This window comes from Hyperoodon ampullatus (assembly GCF_949752795.1).
Source record: "Hyperoodon ampullatus genome assembly, chromosome: 4".
NCBI classification, from domain to species: domain Eukaryota; kingdom Metazoa; phylum Chordata; class Mammalia; order Artiodactyla; family Ziphiidae; genus Hyperoodon; species Hyperoodon ampullatus.
The window spans coordinates 24,810,369-24,831,835 of record NC_136917.1 but is presented as its reverse complement, the minus strand read 5'-3'; the positions used below and the strand labels follow the sequence as shown (position 1 = coordinate 24,831,835).

Below are 21,467 nucleotides of genomic sequence, written 5' to 3'. Positions count from 1 at the left end.
CGGGGGACTGGCTCTGCTGACACCGGATTCTTTCCTGGACTATCCAGCTGCCTGGCCGACACTCGATCCTGGCCCCACTTCCAGGCCAGTGACCGCTGGCCAGCCTGCTCGGGCCAGGGCCCCAGACTCCCTGCCGACAGACAAGGGGCCGTCTGTGCCGTCTGGAGGGTGTGGTTGCCCGGGGCTCTGCGAACCCCGCAGAAGCCGCCAGGATCGGGGAAGGTGTCGGCACCTGTAGCCCAGAGCTGTGTGGCCAAGGAGCTGACACCAGGAGCCCCGGACCCGCCCCTGCCCACCATGGGGACCCTCCCCTGCGACCCTGCTCCACGGTTGACCCCGGTGGCCCTGGGCCGGCGGACCACCGAGTGCCAGATCCCGGAGACTGGTCTGAGGAAGTCCTGCGGGGTAGCCCCCTTGGAGAACGGTAGGTAGGCGAGGGGGCCGTGGTGGTGGGACCCTCCCTGCTCCAATGCCCCTGCCCCGCTGGGGCGTCTGGAATGTGTGGGAGCCTAGCTGGAGGAGGGAGTCTCTAGGCCCCTGCGCTTCCCCAAACCTCAGTTTTCCTTCCCGCAGTATGGGTGTGAATGTGGCATTCCTGTGGGCCCATGAGTTGAGTGTCTTAAAGGCCAGGCACCTTTCCCGGTGCTGAGGGTACAGTGGTCAGGAGAGCAGCAGAGGTCCCGTTGGGGGACGGACACGAGGAAAAACAAGCAAGAAGCCTTTGCAGTGTATTCACTGGTGATAACTGTCTCAGAGAAAGCAGCAGAACCTGGGAGCCTGTGCAGTGGTCCGTGGGGGAGCTGAGCCTCCCTAACTCTGACACTGACCCTGGGATCTCGGTTCCGCCTCAGCCCTGCCACAGTTTCTCCATCTGTAGCAAAGCCGCTGGAGTCAGATTGGTGGCCTATGTAGCACTAACATTCTTGCAGAGGCCACCAAACGTTGCAACTGTGACAGTGTATCTCTGTGTCCAGGGGTCAGTTTCCCAACTGTGACGGTGTATCTCTGCGTCTGGGCCTCAGTTTCCCCACCTGTGATTGTGTATTTCTGTGTCTGGGCCTCAGTTTCCCACCTGTGACTGTGTATCTTTGCGTCTGGGCCTCAGGTTCCCACCTGTGACTCTGTATCTCTGCGTCTGGGCCTCAGTTTCCCACCTGTGACTGTATCTCTGCGTCTGGGCCTCAGTTTCCCCGCCTGTGACTGTGTATCTCTGCGTCTGGGCCTCAGTTTCCCACCTGTGACTGTGTATCTCTGCGTCTGGGCCTCAGTTTCCCCACCTGTGACTGTGTATCTCTGCGTCTGGGCCTCAGTTTCCCACATGTGACTGTGTATCTCTGCGTCTGGGCCTCAGTTTCCCCACCTGTGACTGTGTATCTCTGCGTCTGGGCCTCAGTTTCCCACGTGACTGTGTATCTCTGCGTCTGGACCTCAGTTTCCCCACCTGTGACTGTGTATCTCTGCGTCTGGGCCTCAGTTTCCCACATGTGACTGTGTATCTCTGCGTCTGGGCCTCAGTTTCCCCGCCTGTGACTGTGTATCTGTGCGTCTGGGCCTCAGCAGTCCCAGGGTGCCCCAGCCCTGCAGCCCCTCCCTCCTGTAACTCCTGTGACTCACAAAGCCCCTGCCACTCCCCCTACCACCCAGGCAGCTGCTACTCCCACACCCCTGCTGTGGAGACTGGCTGGGAGGCCAGGTGGGGCCTCAGGGGCTGGTCTCTTGTCTTCTCCCATCTCTTAGGGCGCATGGCCCCTGGCCGTGACCCTCAGGCTTTGGTCGCAGACTCCGGGCCAGGCTTGTACGCCCTGCCGTCCACCGTCGGCTACATCAACCACGACTGCACCAGGGTGGCTGGTCCCGCCTACTCGCTCTTCCGGAGGCCCAGCGAGGGTAAGGCTGGTGTGGGAGAGGTGGGCCTCCAATCTCTCACCCAGAGTACTTCGTCACCCCCTTAGATCCAAGCTCTCATTCAGTCAGGCAGGAAGCCGGGACAGTGTGCAAGGTAACCCCCTCTGTGTGACCTCAGGAAAGCTGCTGTGCCTCTCTGGTCCCTTGTTGCCTTATGGAAGGGGAGTAGTGTGTGGTTTTGCAGGGCATTTGCAAATTCCTTGCTGCTTGACTTGGGCAAGCTGTGTCTGTTTCCCCCTCTGTAAACAATGACGGTACAGTCCTTACCGAATTGCGGTCAGGATTAAATACACCTTGGATGTCTGGAGACGTTCATAAAGTGAGGACTGGATGCCTTCAAAGTGGCTACAGCAGTGCCTGGTCTCCAGTCAGAGCTCCACAAAGAAGGGCTGTGGGTGTCAGTGCCGCCCCAGGTCCTCAGTCAGCGGGATGGGGGCTCCTGGGCCGTGAGGTCCCACGGGGCGCGGGGAGGGTGGAAGGAGAATCCTTCGTGTTTGGACAGGAAAGGTTGGCGAGACAGCAGGCTGTGGGGCTGGCCTGGTCCGTGGGCGACCCCGCCTCTGTGATGTCCACTTTCCTCCGGGCCGGAAGGGGTGCGACAGGGTGTCAGTGAGCATTGGATGCAGTGATGGGGCGGACACGGGGCCCCAGCTACAGCCAGCGGCCCATCGTGTGGATGGCGTCACTGCCGTGTGTCTGCAAGCCTGTGCCTTCATGGTGTTGCCCGCACGCTCCTTCACCCACTTTCTAGAGCGCTCCGGGTCCCGAGTGGGCTGGGCTGGGGGCTGGAAGGGTCCTTGCTCTGTGGGGACTTCGCTTCCTGTGGACAGGGGCTTGTTGGGAGGTGCGGTGCCAGCAGCCTCTTCTCAGCCTTCAGAATCAGCAACAATCCCAAACCAAAGTGAGAGAAAACTCAGGAAGCTGCGAGTGGCCCCAGAAGGCAAACGAGGGAATCAGCATCACATCTGTCACTAAGAAGGATCAAGAACCGAGCCTATGGCCCAGAGCAACCTGGGTTGCCAAGTTCTAATCCCAGTCAGAGGACCCATCCTGGGACAGAGGGACAGATAGGCTGGGGAGTCGGGGGTAGTGGTGGTTACTGTAGACTTTGCTGAGTGCCCAGGGAAGACTTCTTGGATGTGGAGGCATGGGATCTGGGCTTTGTAGGATGAGTAGGAGTTTGGTGGAGTCCCCTGGAGAAGAAGGGGACTCCAGGCAGAGTTTGCAGCATAGGTGTCGAGGTGGGAAATGCCATGAGTTGGACTGTGCTCATTTGTGCTCATTTGACATGCTTCATGTGTGTACCGTGTCATGTGTGCACACATACGCATAGTACTTAAACCAGTTGATCCTTGTCAGACCTACTGTACTTAGATGCATGTGCATTTATCCTGGAGTGGGCTTATAGACGGTAACAATGGCAATCATAGTAACTGGTCCCAATTTTTTTTTTTTTTGAACGCATTGGGTGTTCATTGCTGTGCGCGGGCTTTCTCTGGTTGCAGCGAGCAGGGGCTACTCTTCATTGTGGTGCGTGGGCTTCTCATTGCAGTGGCTTCTCTTGTTGCAGAGCATGGGCTCTAGGTGCGCAGGCTTCAGTAGTTGTGGCACGAGGTCTCAGTAGTTGTGGCTCGTGGGCTCTAGAGCGCAGGCTGAGTAGTTGTGGCACATGGGCTTAGTTGCTCTGCGGCATGTGGGATCTTCCCGGACGAGGGATCGAACCCATGTCCCCTGCATTGGCAGGTGGATTCTTAACCACTGCACCGCCAGGGAAGTCCCTTTTTTTTTTTTAAATCGGTGCATGTTTTCCACTTTCTTTTAAAAAAAATCTATTTATTTATTACTTATTTGGCTGTGCTGGGTCTTAGTTGCAGCACTTGGGATCTCTGTTGTGGCATGCAGGATCCTTTAGTTGTGGCGTGCGGGATCTCTAGTTCCCTGACCAGGGATGGAACCCGGGCCCCCTGCATTGGGAGCGTGGAGTCTTAGCCACTGGACCACCACAGAAGTCCCGTGCCAATTATTAAGTGCCAGGCACTGGACCACCCCCTTCTGTGGATCATCTCAATGTCCATCTTCACATCCTGCTAGTGTGAAGAGGAGGCTGACCTGGGCGAAGAGCTTCCCCACGACCTGGCTCTCAGAGCCTGACACAAGCCCCTCCCTCAGGCTGGCCACCTGCAGGCAAGCCCAGGCCCTGGACGGGCTCTCCTTGGACCCATAGTCGGGCCTGGTTCTCTCACTCTACACAGAATTCTAATGGTCCAGGAGCTGGTCCCCTAGCCCCTGGCAGAGGACAGGTCAGGGGTGGGGCACAGCAAACGGGACAGCTTTGATTGCAGGGACACAGACGGTCAGCAAGACCCAGGGCCCCCAGGTCAGGGCAACCATACCTCAGTGGGCTGAGTCCCTGCCCTCCAAGATGGGGCCAGGGGCCTCGGGGGGTGGGAGTGCCTCAGGGTTAAGCAGGGCACCGAGTAGGCGGTGGGGTCATTGGAGGCGCCCTTAGGACCCTGGGCTCCTCTCCCCAGCATCTCCACAGGAGACCAGCCCCGGGCCAGTCTACTTCCTGGACCCGAAAGTCACCCGCTTTGGCCGCAGCTGCACCCCTGCCTACTCCATGCAGGGCCGGGGCAAGTCTCGGGGTGAGTATCTGACCTGTGCTGCCCTACCAGGACCCTGCCCCTTCAGGCTCTCAGCGAATCTTGTGCCTCCGTACTCTTCTCGCCTCCCACCCCCGAGTTCTTAGACCTTCAGTGTCTTTGGAATGACAAAATCCAGTGGACTCAGAAAGAGGGGCCAGGGGCCCTGAGAGAACCTGAATGGGTGAAGTGGCCCAGGGTGACGTGATCTTGGGCACATATGGCCAAGGGTGCCACGAGGGCAGCTGGAGCTCATCCTCAGCATCAGGAGACAATAGGGGGACTGTGGCAAATGCAGCCATCCCCTTCGCGGGCTCCAGACAGCTCCCTCTCACCTACAGCGCATCTCCCATCCACCCGCCCTTTCATCTTTGACCTACCACACAGCTACTTGTCCACTCACTGATCCATCAATCCATCCATTCATACATTTGCCCATCTATCTACTCACCAACCTACCCACCCATCCACCTATTCATCATCTAATCCACCCACCCACCCACCCATCCACGATCCACTCATCCATCCACCCATCCATCCATCCATCCATCCATGATCCACTCATCCAACCACCCACCCATCCATCCATCCATCCATGATCCACACTCATCCATCCACCCATCCATCCATCCATCCATGATCCACACTCATCCACCCATCCATCCATCCATGATCCACATTCATCCACCTGCCCACCCATCCACCCATGATCCACTCATCCATCCACGATCCACTCACTCATCCATCCACCCATCCATGATCCACACTCATCCGTCTACCCATCCATCCATCCATCCGTGATCCACATTCATCCACCTGCCCACCCATCCACCCATGATCCACTCATCCATCCACCCATCCATCCACAAGCTATCAATCCAGCTACAACTCCCTGAATCCATCATCTACTCATTCACTCCTCATCCACCCACTCACTACCCACCCTTCTACTCACCCATCCACTCCAACATGTACTAAGCCAACTGCTGAGAGTTGAAGTATATTTGACATGTCCTTGCTTTTTGTGAGACCCCAGCCTGGTGTGGTTAGATCCAGGTGGGGACCATCTCACCTCAGTGTGGCCATGTCTGGAGAGGCGGAGAGACCCACCCAGGGGGATCTCAGGAAGGGCTGTGAGGGCTCTGCTTAGGAGGGTGCGGGGAAGGCAGCAGGGGGAAAGGGCCTTTTGCACTGTCTTGAAGGAGGGAAAGCAGCTCCTGGGAGGTGGGAATGGGGAATGGGAGGCATTCCTGGCAGAGGGTGGAGCTTGGGCAAAGGCCAGAGGCTTGAAAGAGAACAGATGGAGGTTGGGCTCTGTGAGCTCCACGATGCATGTGGCGATAGGGAGCCATGCCAGGTCCTTGAGGAGGTGAGGACCCTGTCCATTGCCAACCCTCCTGCCCCATTCTTACAGATCTGGAGGTGACGCCCGGCCCTGGGGCCTACAGCCCAGAGAAGGTGGCCCCCATGCGCCAGCGGACCCCCCCAGCTTTCACCCTGGGCTCCCGCTTCCGCCCGCGGCCCCTGGACACCTCAGCCCCTGCCCCCAACACCTACACCCTGCCTTCCCTCTGGGGCTCCCAGATCTTCACCAAGCCCAGCAGCCCAAGCTACACGGCAGCAGGCCGCACGCCCCCCGCCCGACCCCCGCAGGACCCCACTGAGATACCGGGTCCAGGCCAGTATGATAGCCCGGACCCCAACGCCTACCGTCAGCGCCGGCCGGCCTTCACCATGCTGGGGCGGCCCCGAGCCCCACGCCCCCCGGATGAGACGCCTGGCCCTGGCACCCACAGCCCCGAGCAGGTCACCATGACCAAGGCCAGGGCCCCGGCATTCACCATGGGCATCCGCCACTCCAAACGGGCCGCCACCATGGCCGCGGACACTGCACCCTGATGCCCTCGGGGGACAGGACCCCTGGCCTGGGCTGAGCCTCAGTTTCCCATGCTGTGAAGTGGGGTGTGGGCAGGTGGTGGGCGTGCCTAGGAGAAGCCAGGGTGGGGAGAAGGTGCCTCCTTTCTTCCTGTTCTCTGAACCGTCTGAGGTCCTTCTAGGGCACCTGCTTTCTCCAGTCCCGGGGGGGCTGTGACCCCGTGGTCCCGACAGGGAGAGCCTCCTTCCAGCGTCCCAGTTTCTTCTCTCCGGGTCACACCAGGCCAGGTCAGGCCAGGCCAGGTGGAAAAAGGGACACTCTGGTCCTCTCGAGCTGCTGGCTGGAGGCACGGCTTCCTGTGTCCTAGAACTCAGCGTCTGCCCACTAGGGTCTGGGTCCCCAGCACAGCTTGGGTTTCTGCCAAACTTGGACTCATTCCTGCTACTCATGGAAGCACTGAATCCGGCCCCGAATCAGGCTGGAAACAGCCCTGCTGCCCCTCCGCACCCTCTAGCTGCTTGCCAATAAATCCCCGCGGCACCAGGAGCTGTCCGCATCACACACGCGTTGTCTGTTCATGTCACAGGAAGGAAACCCAAACACTGCTCTCAAGATCCAGACCCCCAACTCTGCAGCCCCTGGGGGTCTGGATGGGACCAGAGATGGGATCCAGGGGTAGAGGAAGCGAGAGGTGGGGCCAGGGCTTTGAGTGGGGGTAGCTAGCCAGGTAGGCTTCTTGGAAGAAGGGACACTGAAGCTGGGCTTTGAAGGATGCATAGGAGTTTGATGGAGTCTAACATTTGCCATCAGTAGGTTCCTACCGTGTTCTAGATATTGATAAGATCATCTCACTCAGGAGGCAGGTCATGTTTACCAAGGGGAAACTGGGCTTCAGGGAGATTGGACACTTGTCTGAGGGCACTGAGAGTGTGTGTCCTTCTGATGCCAGGATGCAAATCCTGCCCTTTGGGCCCTGTTCCTGCCGCTCTTTCCCAGGGACGGGAAGGTAACACGTGGATGGAGTCCTATAACCGAGCCCTCCATGGGATGACACGTTATAAACCCCAGCCCAGAAAGACTTTAACCCAGGAGCTTGGGAGGGACAGACTGCACCTCGACTCCCTGGAGGAGAAGACACGGAGCGGGGGTGGAGGTGGGGTGTGGGGTGGGCACAGTAGTTAGGACCCAGAGGGCTCCTGGGGTGGGGGTCAGCTCTCTCCTGTTCTGTCCCTCTCCCACCAGCCTGGGATGCCAAACTTGAACACACACCCTTCACCCAACTAGGTGGACACATACCAGGACCCCCTACACACACACCTGGGAGGGAACCCAGATTCCCTCCTCCCTCTCTCTCTCCCCGCCCCCCACACCTGGACACACACACGGTCACATCCGCACACAAGATACACACAACCCAACCCTCACACAGCCCACAAGTTTGTAGTCCACAACAGACACAGAGCGCACAGAGACCAGGTGGGGGGCTCCAGACCCCGCCAGACGTTACCCCCCCACACCGACCCAAGGCCACGCTCTCCTCGCCGGCTCTTCGCGGACCACAGGCGCACAATGGCTCCCTAGGCGAGAGGCTCGGGCCTCGGGCATCACAGCCCCCGGCCCAGCCCGTCGGCCAATCACGGCCGCGCGTGCCCCTCCCGCCAGCCCCCATCGCCGCCTCCTCCCCGGCCCGCGGGAGGCGGCCGCTCGGTGATCTCACCGCTCTGATTTATCGATCCGGCCCCTAGCGGCCTCGCCCCTCCTTCCCTTCCATCCCCACCTGCCCCGGCCCCGGCCCCTCCCTTTGTTTCCCGGCAGCCGGCCCTGCCTGGGGCGGGGTTGGAGGGGGAGGGGAGGGGATCGGCCAGCCCCGGGCAGGGAGGCTGGGTCCTGGGGTGACCGAGACCGTCCGCTCCCCGGTGCAGAGGCGGCAGCCCTTGAGGCTTTGGCGGACGGACAAGCCGGCAGGCCTGGGAGGCTCAGGCCCTGGAGTTCAGTTGAGTTGATGCCGGACTGGGCCCCCCCAGAAATGGAGGAGGAGCCCGTGACCCTCCGGCCCGCGCCCCTGGCTTACAGCCGGGGAAAGTGAGGCCCAGGGCAAGGCAGCGTAGGGCCCGAGTCTGCGCTGCGTGTCCTCGGGCGCACACCCCTTCCCCTCTCGGAGCCTCAGGTCCCCTTGTCAGGAAATAAAGCAGGGCCTGATTTTCAAGTACTTCCGGCAGGAACAGTGGGAACGGAGGGGCTAAGCTTAGGGGCTGGGGCGCTCTCCTTCCTTGACCGCGCCTCCGCCCTACTCCAGACCTCAGTTTCCCCACGGCGAAAAGGGAAGAAAGGAGATGATTTATAAGTCTCTCCCGCCTCTGTGCTTCTAGGAACTCGGGCGAAGTGAGGGGTCGCTGCCCCGGCCCTGGGTTCGAAACTTCGCTCCCTCCCTGGCTGTCGGACCCAAGTCAGCGCTCGTGCCCTCGGAGGGCCTCAGTTTCCCCAGCCTCCCCGCCGGGCGCCGGGGCGCCGAGGGCCGGGGGTCCCAGGGGCGCAGCCCCCCGCGGCTGCGCGCTGGGCCGGACGGATGACATCACCGGGCCGGGGGCGGGGAGCGAGCGGGAGGCAGCGGGAGGGCCTCCTCCGCGCCAGGCTCAGCGCCCGGTCGGGCTCGGTCGGGCGGCCGCGGTCATGACGCAGGGTCCGGGCGGGCGCGCGGCCCCCGCGCCCCCCGCACCCCCGGAGCCTGAGGCGCCCACCACCTTCTGCGCGCTGCTGCCGCGCATGCCGCAGTGGAAGTTCGCGGCCCCAGCCGGCTTCCTGGGCCGCGGCCCGGCGGCGGCGCGGGCGGCGGGGGGCGCGGGGGCGGCGGGGGGGGCCGAGCCCGAGCCCGAGCCCGAGCCGGCCGGCTCGGCCGGCGTTCCGGCGCTGGCGGCGGCGGTCCTGGGCACCTGCGAGCCGCGCTGCACCGCGCCCTGCCCCCTGCCTGCGCTCAGCCGCTGCCGGGCCGCCGGGGCGCGGGGGTCGCGGGGGTCGCGGGGGGCGACCGGACCCCCGGACTCCGCCGCCGACGAGTGGATCCGTAAAGGCAGCTTCATCCACAAGCCGGCGCAAGGCTGGCTACACCCGGACGCCAGGGTCCTGGGGCCCGGGGTCTCCTACATCGTTCGGGTGAGTGGGCCGGCGCGACCCTGAGATCCCATATTCCCCGGAGCCCCAGCCTGGGCACAGGGGCTCCCATCCCCCACTTCTTTCTCTGGGACACTCTGGACCCCGAGAGCCAGGTCTCTTGCCGTCCCTCCTTCTCCCTCCATCACCCTAGACCCCCAGCGCCAGCCCGCGCTCAGCGGGCCGCCCCCACCCGGGAGGCGCTGGGGTCCAGGTTCCCACGGCGTCACGTGGGGAGGGGCGGGGAGAGGGCGGCTGGTGGGAGGGGGGCACGCATGCGCGGGTTAAGCGGAGCCCCCGTTCCGTCGGCCAGAGTCTGGCGGCGGGGTGGGGGGAGGAGACGCGGGCGGGGGGGGGCGTCCTGCTACCCAGACCCCCACTGAAACCTCCTTCCCAGACAACAGAACCGGAGACCTTGGCCTGAGGTGGGGCGCAGAAGGGCCGGGCCCCTCTAGGCCCCAGGATTCGAGATGTGAGACTCCGGGAACTTGGAAGGTGCTGTAAGGGAACAGGTCTTCATTTGTCCTGGTTTTATTATGAACATTTTGGACGTACAGAAACGTGGGCCGATGACCGGCCCGTACTTGCACCCACGCCTGTGAACGTTGCACGCTCCCCGCTCAGCCTGTCTGCCCGTGTGTGTAGTTTTTGATGAACCATCAGGAGGCAAGCGGCCCGGGGGGAAGACGCTCCGTAAAATGCTTCCGTGCGGTCCCGCGGCCCACCGGGCCCCTGCCCGTACACAGTTCATTGTCACATCCAGGGTCCGGCAGTATTCACAGCGCCTCAGTCTGGTTTTTGGGGCCAGGATCCTGGAGGTCTGTGTCTTTGCAGTTGGTTGTTTTGTCTTTGGTTCTTTTACAACCTCTCCCCCACCCTGCCCCCCACCCCCGTACTGCGTTGAATAGTATCCCCCCAGATTCATGACCTTTGGAACCTGTGAATATGGTTTTTATTTGGAAATAGAGTCTTTGTCGACCTAATCAAGTTAAGATGAGATCACACTGGATTAGGGTGGCCCTACTGGGTAAGAAGAGGGAGATTTGGACACAAACGCACCGGGAGGGCCCACGTGACAATAGGGGAGAAATGGAGCGATGCGTCCACAAGCCAAGGGACACTGAGGGTGGCCGCTCACCACCACCAGACGCTGGAAGAGGCGGGAAGGGCCCTCCCCCGAGCCCCTCACCCCCAGGGAGCAGGGCCCTGTCACACCTTGATTCCCAACTTCCAGCCTCCAGAACTGTAGGGTCAGGGTTAGATTTCTGTTGTTTTAAGCCCCCAGTTTGTGGTGCTTTGTTGTGGCGGCCCCCAGTGGCCTTGACTTTCGTCCATGTGTGGTCCAGGCAGGGTCCACTGCATCCCGGAAGCCTTTTAGACACGCCGGGCCTCAGGCTGCCCCAAACTCTGGGTCTGTCTGTTCTCTCCTGGCGTCTTCTAACTTGGCTGTGGCCCCTTCTTTTGCTGAATCTCAGCTTCACTGGATTCAAGACTGATTTTGTAGTGAGATGTTTTGTGGGTGATGCCTTGGGCTTCAAACCACATCCCCTCAGGGGCGAGCTGTGTCTGCCCACCGGCCATGGCCACGGGGATTAGGAGTGTTCAGAATTCAGATACTCGTGTCGTTGAAGTGCAGGCTGTTGGATTATTCCAATGATCTTGACGTTTTCATCGATGCAGCAAATATTTAATGCATGCCTCGCCCTGCCAGGTGCTGATGGTATGGTAGGAAATGGGAAAGGTCTGATCCCTGCTCTTATGGGGCTCAGATTTCTAGAGGGAGAGGCTGACAGTAAATAAATAAGAGACAAACAGGGAAATGGCAGACACTGGTAGATGCTGTGCAGAAATTACAATCAAGTGATGTCAGAGCAAGAGACTGGTGGCTGCTTTTAGCCGGGCTGGTGGGCGAGGCGCCTCTCAGGAGATGACATTTAAGCTGAGACCTGAAGCCACTGCGGCCCCAGACGTGAAACGACTGGGGAGAGAGAGTCCGAGGCAGGGGCTCAGCGGGCACATTCGGGGAGCCGCCGGAGACCCACGTGGTGGGGCTGATGGAGAGGGAGAAGAGCAGGAATAAGATTTGGGGGCTGTGGGGAGAAGCTTGGCTTTGGATGGTTCTAGGCAGGGTCGCAGGGCAGCGTTGGAGCTGAAAGGATCTTTCCTGTGGAAGTGAGCTGGAGGTGGGGCTGGAAGGGCAGCAGAGAGACCTAAGAGGAGGCTGGGGAGCAGTCGGGCCAGCAGAGATGCAATGGACCAGGGCAGCGTGGGGCTGGGGAGAGAGGGGCCACAGCATCCATGTTGGAGACAAGCCGGCAGGAGTCGCTGGCTGATGGGTGTGGTGCCCTGACTCCGGCTGCCTGGGAGGCGCGGCCCCGCGGGGCCTGAACCAGCCTCAGTGCCCTGCTCTTCCCCTGGGAGCCGCTTGTCTCCCTGCACCCACATCCACCAGGTGTCCTGGGAGCCACAGAGCCCCCTCCCGGTTCACAGAGAAGCGTGAAGTCAAGGCAGGAGCAGCCGTATACCAAATTACGCAGGGACAGGCAGGTCTGACCCTGGATCCTCAAGAGGGGATGTGTGTCCCCACTTACGTAAGGTGGGGAAACTGAGGCACGGAGAGGCAGGGCGGTTACATGGTGAGAATCCAGGACCAGACCCACAGCTGAGGCTCCTCTCAGAGCCTGAACTTGCTGCCACCTGGCAACTACCAGGGTGGTTGGCAGACTAACGGCCCCAAACACGTCCCCGTCCTGGTCCCGGGCCCCGAGGATGTGTCACCTCACAAGGCAGAGAGGACTTTGCAGGAGGGATTAAGTTAAGAACCCCGAGATGGGGAGGACCCTCGATTCCCCGGGGGGCCCAGCGTCATCCCAGCGTCCTTATAAGAGAGAGGTGGGAGGGTCAGAGGCAGAGAGAGATGGGAGATGCTGCGCTGCTGGCTGTGAGGATGCAGCAGGGGCCGAGAGCCAGGGATGCTGCGCCTCTAGAAGCTGGAAAAGGCGGGAACCAATGCTGCCCTGGAGGCTCCGGAAGGACTGGCCCTGCCCACGCCTGGATTTAGCCCCGTGAGACTCCTGTGGACTCCTGACCTCTAGAACTGTAAGGGAATACACTTATGTTAAATTTGTGGTAATTCGTTACAGCAGCAAGAGGAAACTAATACAGCAGCTCACTCACCTACCTAATGTCACAGAACCCTCACAAAACCCTGTAATGGTCCCTGTTTTGAGACAAGAAAAGGGAGACGCAGCGAGCAGTGATGCAATCAGGGCACCTGGGTTTCTAGACACTAGTGTGGAGCCTCCAACCCTGAGATTTCCTACCCAGTTTCTAGGGGAGGAAACGGAGGCACAGCCACGTCAAGGAGCCCGGCGAGGGTGGTAGCAGCTGTGGTGCCCTTAGCGGCATCGCTGCAGTCCTGACTCGGAGCAGTTTAGACCCACGAGGACATTGATCATCTCACGTGAGAAGCAGCCCTGGGCAGGTGGCCGCTCTGGGGTTGGTTAACTTCACAGCTTGGTGACCTTGTCATGGATTCACATTCTTTTCATCTGTGTTGGGGTGAATAGTGTCCCCAACCTGATTTGGAAATAGGGTCTTTGCAGATGTCATTAGGTAAGAAGAAGTCCTTCTGCATTAGGGTGGCCCTGGACCTAGTGACTGGTGGCCTTGAGAGAAAGCCATGTGAAGACACGCGTGCAGACGCTGGCCACGCAGCTCGAGGCCAGGGAGGCAGGAGGGCAGCTACAGCGGAGGCTGGAAGGTGCGGGAAGGAGCCTCCCCTGTAGCCTCCAGGAAGACCCGGCCCTGCGACACCTGGGTGAGAGGTGTCTGGCCTCCAGGACTGAGAGACAAGAAAATTCTGCTGTTTTGAGCCGCCCAGCTTGTGGGGCTTTGTCACAGCCATTCCCAGAAACGCATGCAGCACCCTTGCCGTGCCTTTCCTTTCTCAGATCGGTTCCTCTGTGGAACTCTCAGAAAAGAGAGTTCACTTTCCAGAAAAGAGCCCTCTTCCTGCCAGGTCCTTCTGTGAATAAGGATGCCTTTTCCGGAAAGCCCCAGACAGTGTCCTGTGACGTTCCCTAAACTGCTCGTGGGATTAGCCTAGACCAGTGCCGCCCAGAGGCGGACGTGGAATGTTCCAGATCCGTGCTGTCCCATTGGTAGCCACGTGTGGCCACGAGCACTCCAATGGGGCTGGGGCAGCTGAAGAACTCAACTTTAATTTTGCTTCACTTTAAGCTAAGTTCAAGTGGTCGCCTGGCACTCCGCCCCCCTGTTGGACGGCTCTGGTCTGGATGGATACTTGCCCCGTCTGTGGATCCATCCCATTTCCTTCCATCGGGGCTGTTTCCACGCTGGGCACTTCTCCTTTTGTTACCGAATCCAAGCTTGTACTGGTCTATGCAGGACAGACCAATAAATCGAGAGCCGAGTCGTTGGGGCAAGGAATAGCAACTTGATCTGGAGAAGACAGTGGATTTGCGTCCCAAAGAGCCATCTTCCCTGAGAGAGCGTGCAGGATTCTTTCATAGTGAAAGGGGCCGTACTAAAGCCAAGCACTTCCTGGTTCCCGTCAGCCTCCGGAGGGCAGGTGTTAATTTCTTCCTCCTGCAGGAGGCAGGATTCTCAGAGATGGGCCATTGTGTTTAATTTAAGCTTTTAGGCAACATCCCCCTAGTGATTAGTTTGTAATAGAATACAAGGTTTCTTCCCTATTACACTTTTACGAAAATTCTACTAACAAGCCCTTTCTGCTTTTCGAGGTGCCCTCACTGTCCGCTCTCTCGAGTTTCTCATGAGGAAGCCTTTGAATGGGGCACAGAGAGACTGAGAGCTGCCCCAGGGGCCCAGGCCTGGCTGTCTCCATCGCCCAGTCTTTCCTGAAGGCTGGTCTCGTAGGTGGTGGTGCGTGGGGAACCTTGGGAGGTTAGCTGGGCTCAGGTGTTTTTAGCTGCAAATGCAGCTGATTCCTTGAAGGCAAGGGGTAGGATGGCTCCAGGGTGGATTAATTCAATGACTTGACCGTATCCCTGAAGCCCCAGGTCTTTCCATCTTTTCCACTGCTGTCTTCAGCATGCTGGCTTAGCTGTCCTCATGGTCACAAAAGAGCGGCCACAGCACCAGGTATCGCATGCAGATCCAACCATGTCCACTGGAAGAAAAGGCCATCCCTTTCATTCTTCTCCCCATACCTCACTGGCCGGAGATGTCAGGCTCCATTCATGGCAGGGGAGGTGGGCCACCAAATTGACTTGAACCGATGCTGAGCAGAGTGTGGTGCCCAGACATCAGGGAACTTGTTATAAATGCACATTCTTGGGCTCCACCCCAGACCTGCTGAGTCAGAAACTCTGGGGTGGGCCTGGTGAACAATGTTTTACAAGCCTGCTGGCTGATTCCAACACCCACTCATGTTTGAGAACCACCAGCTTAAGCCAACTGCTTGCAACACTGTTGAATTAACCACTGCTCATTTATAACTAGTGTTTTGTAACCTCCACCCTGAAATGAACATCATATATATAACACCTACCTGCACATTTATTTTCCCCCCAAATCAATACGAGGTAATAAAACAGCAATAAAAAGGAGAAACACAGAGGCAGCAATTCACAATAACATAGAATATGTTTCAGTGTGTAAACGTGTAAGCTTCTCTAGGCGCACAGCAACAGAGACAAAAGCCACCGTTCACACGACAGCTACAAACAGCTCTAGGGTTACTCTGGCAGCTCCAGTACCACCATTAGAGTTGCTGCAGGCCATGTGATTTTCAAAATAGCGGACAACCCTTGGTAAAGCCTGAACGACACAAAATGAAGCCTTCTGTCAATATACAAGATAGTTTCATTAAATTCAATGCGTATTAAAACCATACCAGAAAGTTAAGCATAGAATTATTATGTGATCCAGAAATTCTACTTCTTGGTATAAATCCGAAAGAGCAGGAGGATTATAAGTATATGACTGGCTAAATGGGTGAGGTTGAGTGTGTGTGTGTGTGTGTGCATCTAGGGAGGAGATAAGTACTTTTCTCTTATGGGAATTGAGCAGGAACTCAGATATTTGCACACCCATGTTCATAGCAACACTATTCACAACAGCCAAAAGACAGAAACACCCAACTGTCCATTGATGGGTGAATGAATAAAACGTGATCCAGCCACACAGTGGAATATCACTCGGCCTTAAAAAGGAAGGAGGTTCTGACACCTGCTACACCATGGATGAAACTTGAGGGCGTGACGCTCAGTGAGAGAAGCCAGACACAGGACAGATACTGTGTGATTCCACGCACGGGGGGTCTTTGGGGGAGTCATATCCACAGAGACAGGAAGTAGATGGTGGGGCCAGGGGCTGGGGGAGGGGTGGGGAGTCGGCGTTTCATGGGGACAGAGCTTCAGTTTGGGGAGATGGGAAAGTTCTAGAGATGATGGTGGGGATGGTTGCACGACCATGTGAAGGTGCTTAGTGCCACGGAGCTGTGCACTTACAAATGGTTAAAATGTTAAATTTAATGTTACATGTATTTTGCCACAGTAGAAAAGAAAACAAACAAAAAATGTCCTAGATGCTTCGAGTTCTGTGTAAAATGGTGTTAGGTTGGAGTCATGGTGAAGGTTAAGGGCTTTTCACAAACGCGGACGCCCAGGAGGATGCTCTGAAGTCCTTGGGGACCCAGGACCAGCGTCAGTGCAGGGCTCCCCAGATTTTGGAGGAGTGCACCCCATGATTTTGCAGGCTGCCCCTGAGTTTGTGTCGCCCCTCAGCTGGTCTCATGATGCTCGTGGCGGGCTCACCTTGTGCGTTTTTGGCAGGGAGCATGGAGGCCAGCTCTGCCACCCTCTGTGCGTCTGGTCAGGAGGCAGGGGTTCCCGTGCATCCCGACACAGCTGCTGGAAACTTTGATCGCTTGGTATACGGGGCAGAGTGGCGTCCCCCCAGGTTCATGTCCGCCGGGCCTCAGAATGTGACTTCATTTGGAAATAGGGTCTTTGCTGGTGCAATCAGGTTAAGGTGAGGTCCTCCTAGACCAGGATGGGCCCTAGATCTAGTGTGACTGATGTCCTTCTCAAAAGAGGGAAATCTGGACACAGGCACACAGGGAGAGGCCACAGAGGAAGGGGCCGGAGGGATGTGTCCACAAGCCCAGGCCTGCTGGCCACCGCCAGTAGCTGGAAGAGGCAGGAAGGGCCTCCCTTGGGCCTCCAGCTGGGGCGTGGCCCTGCTTCACCTGGACGCTGGGCATCAGACCCCCGGACTGGGAGACACAGAGTCTCTGTTGTTCGAGGCCGCCCCCCAGGAGACTAACGCACTCAGTTAAGGTGACGTTTCTCCCTGGTAAAGGCCCCATTTGTTTCCGTTATAATCAACACATATCTGTGGGGATGTACTATTTTTTGGTCAGACCTTTAAAAGGGAAGGGTAACATAGGTGTGTTCAAGCGTGCAAGGCAGTCTGCTGCTGCCAGGGGCCCCCTCGCTGGCCCCCCCAAGTCCCCACCATCCGGGCCCCTCCGCCCAGAGCCCTGTGTGTCTATTCCTCAGCTTCATCTGTGGAGGGGGACTCTGACCCTCTGCAAGCAGCCTGGTGCCCAATAAACGTTCACGAACTCGTCTTAGCAAAAATGGACAGTTCTGCCTGGATGGACACTTTTCATTTTGATAATTACGTGGGTTTTTTTTTTTTTTTTTTTTTGCGGTACGCGGGCCTCTCACTGTTTCGGCCTCTCCCGCTGCAGAGCACAGGCTCCAGACTCACAGGCTCAGCGGCCACGGCTCACGCGCCCAGCCACTCCGCGGCATGTGGGATCTTCCCGGACCGGGGCACGAACCCGTGTCCCCTGCATCGGCAGGTGGACTCTCAACCACTGCGCCACCAAGGAAGCCCTATGTGTTTATTTTAATGGTTATTAGGAAACACTGCTAGGCATCAAACCCAAGTTTTATGGTAGCAATATGCAGTTTCCTCTTTTCTTCATGCACATTTTTTCTTTCTTTCTTTTTTCTTTTTGGTCGCACCATGCGGCTTGTGGGATTTTAGTTCCCAGACCTGGGGTTGAACCCGGGCCCTCGGCTGTGCGAGCTCGGAGTCCTAACCACTGGAACGCCAGGGAATTCCCACTCATGCACATTTTCTTTTCTTTTTCTGTTTTTTGCTTTCTCCTTTTTGGTTTTGTTTCCCCATGCACATTTTTTAAAAACTGAGATGTTATTCAGTGTCATAAAACTTACTCATTTAAGCTGTACAATTTAGTGGTTCTTAGTGCACTTGCAAATTTGTGAAACACTCATTATGATCTAGTTCCAGAACATTCTCATGACCCCAGAGGAAGCCCCATCCCCATGAAGTCACTCTGCACACACCCCCCATCCCCTGACAACCAGGAACCCACTCCCTGTGTCTGTGGATTGGCCTGTCCTGGACATTTCCCATCAATGGAATCACACACCGTGTGTCCTTCTGTGTCTGGCTTCTCTCACTGAGCGTCGTGTTCTCAGGGTCCATCCACGTGGTAGCAAGTGGTGGGGCTTCTCTCCTTTTCATGGCCAAGTAATGTTCCAGTGTGTGGACGGATGACATTTTGTTTATCCATTCAGCAGTTTATGGACTTTGGGGTTGTTTCCTACAGTTGCCTTCAGAAATAAACTCAGTTATGTTTATAAATGGAGTTTATTTTTATTTATTTTTATTTTTTGCGGTACGTGGGCCTCTCACTGCTGTGGCCTCTCCCGTTGCGGAGCACAGGCTCCGGACGCGCAGGCTCAGCGGCCATGGCTCACGGGCCCAGCCGCTCCGCAGCATGCGGGATCCTCCCAGACCGGGGCACGAACCTGCATCACCTGCATCAGCAGGCGGACTCTCAACCGCTGCGCCACCAGGGAAGCCCCAGTGGAGTTTATGTAAAATGAAAACACTAAGTAGTAATGGTACAGGACCTATGTCACCATGAGAGGTGGAGCGTCCTGCGGGGAGCGTGGTGAGCTGGGTGCTCGTCCTGTGTCTGCCCTGGTGTGCTGTGTGAACTTGGCTGGGTCCCTTTCCTGCTCTGGGCCTCAGTTTTCCCACTTGTAACTCAGTTTTCCCCTTACGTCCTAGGGCGGGCTCTGGGTTGCCTCTGTTTCTGCGTTGGCAAAGGGGAAGGTGGGTTGCAAATCCACCATTTGGGGTCCCCTCCCGGCCTTCTCTGTCGGTCTCCCGGGGGCAGCTGTAACAAATGATCACAAACTGGGCAGTTAAAACTACAGAAATGTATTCTCTCCCAGTTCTGGAGGCCAGAAGTCCAAAATCAAGGTGTTGGCAGGCTGGTTCCTTCTGAGGCTCTGAAGGAGTGTCTGTCTCCAAGCTTCTGGGGCCGCAGCCCTGCCTCCAGCTCCACGTGCCTTCTCCCTGCATGTCTGTCTCTCAGCCCCACTCTGCCTTTCTCCTGTGAGGACGTGTGGCATTGGATTGGGGGCCGATCCTAAATCCAGGACCATCTGACCTTGACATCCTCAACCTGGTTGTATCTGCAGAGGTTCCCTTCCACTAAGGTCCCTCTCACAGGCTGTGAAGCTGGACATGTGGACAGACCCTCCTGGGGCTGTCACCCACACACCACGGCTTGCCTTCGGAGACTTTGGGATCCTAGGTCAGAGGTCGTGCTCCCTGGCAGGCCCAAGGCTGAGTTTGACCTCTGCCTTTTTTTTTTTTTCTGTCTTCTATTTAAAAATAAAAATTCCTTGTCATTGTTTACAAATTGGGGTGTTTCAGGCAAAAACCCTGGATTTCAGGTGGTCTGGCAACACTGGGCCCCTCTGGCCCCTGAGTGTGTAGTTTGCTGCAGTCCTCACCACTTCCCGCGGGGCCGGGGGACACTCCAGAGACCAGGCTGTGGGTTCAGATCCTATTTCTGCCGCCTACGACCTGTGACTGCTAACAGGTTACAGAGCCCTCAGGGCTGTTTCCCTAGGGGTCATGCTGTCGCCGTAGTGCGGGCTTTGGGTGGAGCGGGTTGACAGGTCATGTGCGCAGCACACTTGGAACAGGGCCCGACATGCGACAAGTGGCTTATCAGCGTCATCGTTGCCTGGCACTCGCTTCAGCCACCTGCTTACCTTCCCTGCCTTCGTAGTGTGTTCTCCACCTTCCGGGAAGGGGACCTGTGTTGCATCTCCTCTCCCGTGCAGTTGAGCTGTGCACCCACTTCACCCAGGGAGGGGCTGGGGGCACTGGGAGAATTTCAGTCACACAACCAGAATGAGCTGTACACTAGTTAGGGTGAATTAGACCCCTCACACCCTGGGGCCCTGCAGTACTGACACCCTACACAGACGCATGCTCTGTTAGAGGGAGGGTACCTGTGGAGCAGCCAGCACCCACCAACGCTGTCCACTCAGTGTGAGAGTCTACTTTGGGGGCAGGGACCACAGCTAATTCTCTTCGAGGTTCTACATGTCTAACGCATGCCTGGCACATAGTCCCTGTGGACCTGTCTATCCGTCCCTCCATCACCCATCCATCATCCATCATCCTTCCATCATCTGTCATCCATCCATCCATCATCCATCATTCACCCATCCTCCATCCGTCATTCATCCATCTTCCACCCATCCATCGTCCATCATCCATCCATCATCCATCATCCGTCATCAATCCATCCATCCATCCATCCATCCTCCATCCATCCATTGTCCATCATCCATCCATCATTCATCATCCTCCATCCATCATCAATCCATCCATCCATCCATCATCCATCCATCATTCATCATCCATCATCCATCATCCATCATCAATCCATCCATCCATCCATCATCTATCCATCATTCATCATCCATCATCCATCATCCATCATCAATCCATCCATCCATCCATCATCCATCCATACACATCAGTTCACCTCCCTGCTTAAAGCTGTCCCACGGCCCCCCAAGTTGCTCACAATGAAACCCAACCCCTCATTACAGCTCCAGGGTCCCATATCCTCTCATCTCTCTTTGCTCCAGCCACACTGGAGTGAGTCTTAGGTCTCTCCCAGCTTGTTCCTGCTTCTGGCCTGTACTTGCTGTTCCCTTTGCCCGGATCTTCACTTGGCTTGCTCCCTCTCTTCTCCTGGTCACTGTCTAGGGAACTTCTGCTGTGTAACAAACCATCGCACAACCTAGTGCATGAAAACAACAAACACTTTTTATTTCCTGTGGTGCTGTGGGTCGGCTGGGGCTGAATGGTCTCCTTCACATGGTGGTTGGCTCCATGTCAGCTGGGGAGATGGGGTGGGCCATGTGTCTCGTCATCAGGCAGGCTACCCTGGCAGGGTCGCCGAGTCCCAAGAGCAGCAGGGGAGCAAGCTCCGGTGACGGGTGACCGTGCCTGTCCATGTGCTGCTTGCATCACGGTCACTCAGGGCCTGGATAGGGGAGGGGAGGAATGGGTGGCCACTTTTACAGTCAGCCAACAGCATCTGTAGAAGCAGCTACTGTGTCCTGCTAGAGCTTGTCACCCACACATGTGTGTGCGCACACACACAAACACACTGTCCACACATACTGTATACACGTGTCCTCCTTGGCCCCCTTGTCCACACAAAAGGCACTGTGCCTTCTAGTCGGCACCTTGCTCTTTTTTTTTTTTTTTTTTGCGGTACACGGGCCTCTCACTGTTGTGGCCTCTCCCGTTGCGGAGCACAGGCTCCGGACGCACAGGCTCAGCGGCCATGGCTCACAGGCCCATCCAACTCCGCGGCACGTGGGATCCTCCCGGACTGGGGCACGAACCCCTGTCCCCTACATTGGCAGGCGGACTCTCAACCACTGCGCCACCAGGGAAGCCCCACCTTGCTCTTTTTACAACTGCAGACTCTTCCATTCCCAGTACCGCAATTTATTTAGGTTTAGCAAAGATACAGGCTGCGC

At 57.5% G+C, this 21,467-nt stretch overlaps 2 protein-coding genes across 3 annotated transcripts in view; both read left to right on the top strand.

Annotated features, from left to right (window-relative positions):
* Positions 1-297: 297 nt before the first annotated feature.
* CIMAP1D (CIMAP1 family member D) lies at positions 298-6,446 on the top strand (the record flags this gene model as incomplete). Of its 2 annotated transcripts, none has more annotated exons than XM_079703530.1 (4): positions 298-424; positions 1,780-1,887; positions 4,437-4,550; positions 5,962-6,446. In XM_079703530.1, 4 exons carry the CDS (start codon positions 298-300, stop codon positions 6,444-6,446), a joined length of 834 nt encoding a protein of 277 aa, XP_079559656.1. The 2 variants fall into 2 exon arrangements, with proteins under 2 accessions (XP_079559656.1, XP_079559655.1); XM_079703529.1 differs by having other exon boundaries at positions 1,738-1,887.
* A 2,647-nt stretch (positions 6,447-9,093) lies between these two features.
* Positions 9,094-21,467, top strand: part of SHC2 (SHC adaptor protein 2) — a gene marked incomplete at its 5' end in the record, with an annotated part of 30,296 nt that continues 17,922 nt past the window's right edge. The window contains one exon of the mRNA XM_079703827.1: positions 9,094-9,573. Within this exon, the coding sequence (XP_079559953.1) occupies positions 9,094-9,573 (480 nt within the window). The remainder of the gene's footprint in view (positions 9,574-21,467) is intronic.